This window comes from Odontomachus brunneus, unplaced genomic scaffold, assembly GCF_010583005.1.
Source record: "Odontomachus brunneus isolate Ranch 3 - 2012 unplaced genomic scaffold, Obru_v1 Obru_scaffold_067, whole genome shotgun sequence".
Classification (NCBI taxonomy): Eukaryota; Metazoa; Arthropoda; class Insecta; order Hymenoptera; family Formicidae; genus Odontomachus; species Odontomachus brunneus.
The window spans coordinates 265941-267835 of NW_022639517.1; the positions used below are offsets into that span (position 1 = coordinate 265941).

At 32.9% G+C, this 1895-nt stretch overlaps 1 protein-coding gene across 4 annotated transcripts in view; it reads left to right on the forward strand.

The window, feature by feature from the left end:
- Window positions 1-1661, forward strand: part of LOC116846722 — a 4264-nt gene extending 2603 nt beyond the window's left edge. For 2 of the 4 annotated variants that reach the window (XM_032820931.1, XM_032820929.1), the window contains 3 exons: window positions 593-801; window positions 920-1103; window positions 1168-1661. In XM_032820931.1, coding sequence (XP_032676822.1) covers window positions 593-801; window positions 920-1103; window positions 1168-1589 — 815 coding nt within the window. In that variant the 3' untranslated portion in view covers window positions 1590-1661. Of the gene's footprint in view, window positions 1-11; window positions 524-592; window positions 802-919; window positions 1104-1167 lie in introns of those variants that run through there. The other 2 variants (XM_032820930.1, XM_032820928.1) reach the window with 2 other exon arrangements.
- Window positions 1662-1895: the final 234 nt, after the last annotated feature.

Genomic DNA, 1895 nt, shown 5'->3' on the forward strand with positions numbered 1-1895 from the left:
TTACCCTTCTACACAATAGCGGATCCCATTTACGAAAACTCATTCATAATATCCATCGTAATGATTTGGTACCAGTGGGGCCTGACATAAATTTGATAGGAAAAGTTATTGCTAAACATCTGCTCGATTTAGCTACTCTTCCGCAACGAAAAGTACCTACATCTACCCTTATAACATGGATGAAATATTTTAAAGATCTATTTCCAAAGACACCGACATCCGCTTTCTATGCCTTTAAATACGAGCCGTACAAACGTAAAGATGGTATCTTACTTCAGAGAAAAAGAGCAGAAGGTGTGCTACAGGTTCAACTCTTTCAAGAAAGGAGAAAACTTATCAAAGAAAACCGAGATATTTTGTTGAGACACCCAAATATAGTTTCAACTGACAAGAACAGAGATCCGTGTTCTTCAAATGACATATATAATATTACAACAACCTGGAGGTCTGTCAGTCAATCAGAAGGAGAAATTCAATCTAGCATTGAAATTCCAAGAAAAGGTAATTAATTTCATCATCCGCAGTAAAATATGTTAATAATATTGTTCTCATATATTATATTTTTTTCCAACAATTAATTTGCGCACATTAGTATCTGTTATAGAAGCTGATCCAACAATAGAGACTCATCTTTTGTATTTGCGGCAGCAATTGCACCATAAATTGACTCCACAGCTAGCAGCCTCTTGGGAAGCAACTTTTCAGTACAGGCGGAAACAACTAACAGATCAACCAGGAACAGTATGGGATTATTTAAACGAATATAAGTTTTTGCAAATTGAAGAAATCGGTAAAGCCTTAGTAAGTTTTCTTTATAAACTTAGCAATATAATGTGCTTACATCAAATATTTATTCGAAATGAATAGTATTACTTTTTATGTGGACATATCAATGAAATTACAAAACTTCCATATGCAGATTGAACAGGATTTCGACAAACTTTATCCCGACCTAGACCCTATAACGAAATACTCGGGGAATCTAACCAAAAATTGTGAGAATCACAGACACGCCATTATCGCAGCAGTCTCAGTAGTTCTAAAAAAAACAAGCCAACAGAAGCATAAGGATATAGCTACCTCGTTCTTTGAGTTGGCTAAACGTAAGTAATACATAATATATACAGTATACTCTTAGATTTTATAATATTTATTTTACTTTTTTAGAAGATTCCAATGTTACGCTTAGAGTGACTGGAGCTCTCCTTTTACTTCCTTTTATATTTCCTTATGTTCATGTGCACAAGACGTGGAAACCAACGAGAGTGGACATTGTAGAGTCTTTTATCGCGAGAGTCTATAGTGAAACGGAAGTTGAAGAACACATTGAACGCCGACGTAAGTCGCGGATAGAAATAGCAAAGTCAGCAAAAATATGTACATCTCTTCAACCTTATGTTTTGGCCATAGGTCCTACCTGGGATAATATCAGTCACAGTCACATAATTGTAGATAAAGTTTTATATACATGCAAAAACATTATAGAGGCTGCGGAACTTTGTTTTAAATTGTTTCATGTTTTTCATTCTGATTATCCTCCTGAAAGTAAGCACGTATGGCAATTGATACAACAAGGTTTTTATAAATAATTTATTAAGGATCATGATGTCAATCGACGAACGATTATGAAAACTTTGGCTGATATTGGTATTTATATAGAGGAAAAAGAAGTTACACCGTTGAGAAAAAAAACAAAAAAAATTATAATTTTAATATTATTTTTCTAAGACGTTCCATTGTCAAATTAGTCCTTAATTTTTATTTGTTAACTAATAATAGAATTGTTACAGTTTTTATAATTAATATTGCCAATATCTTGTTAAGTTACAATGTTTTGTAAAATATTTGAGAAATAATTTCGTTGAAGAGTAACACTCTTCTTTTGTCTAAGGTTA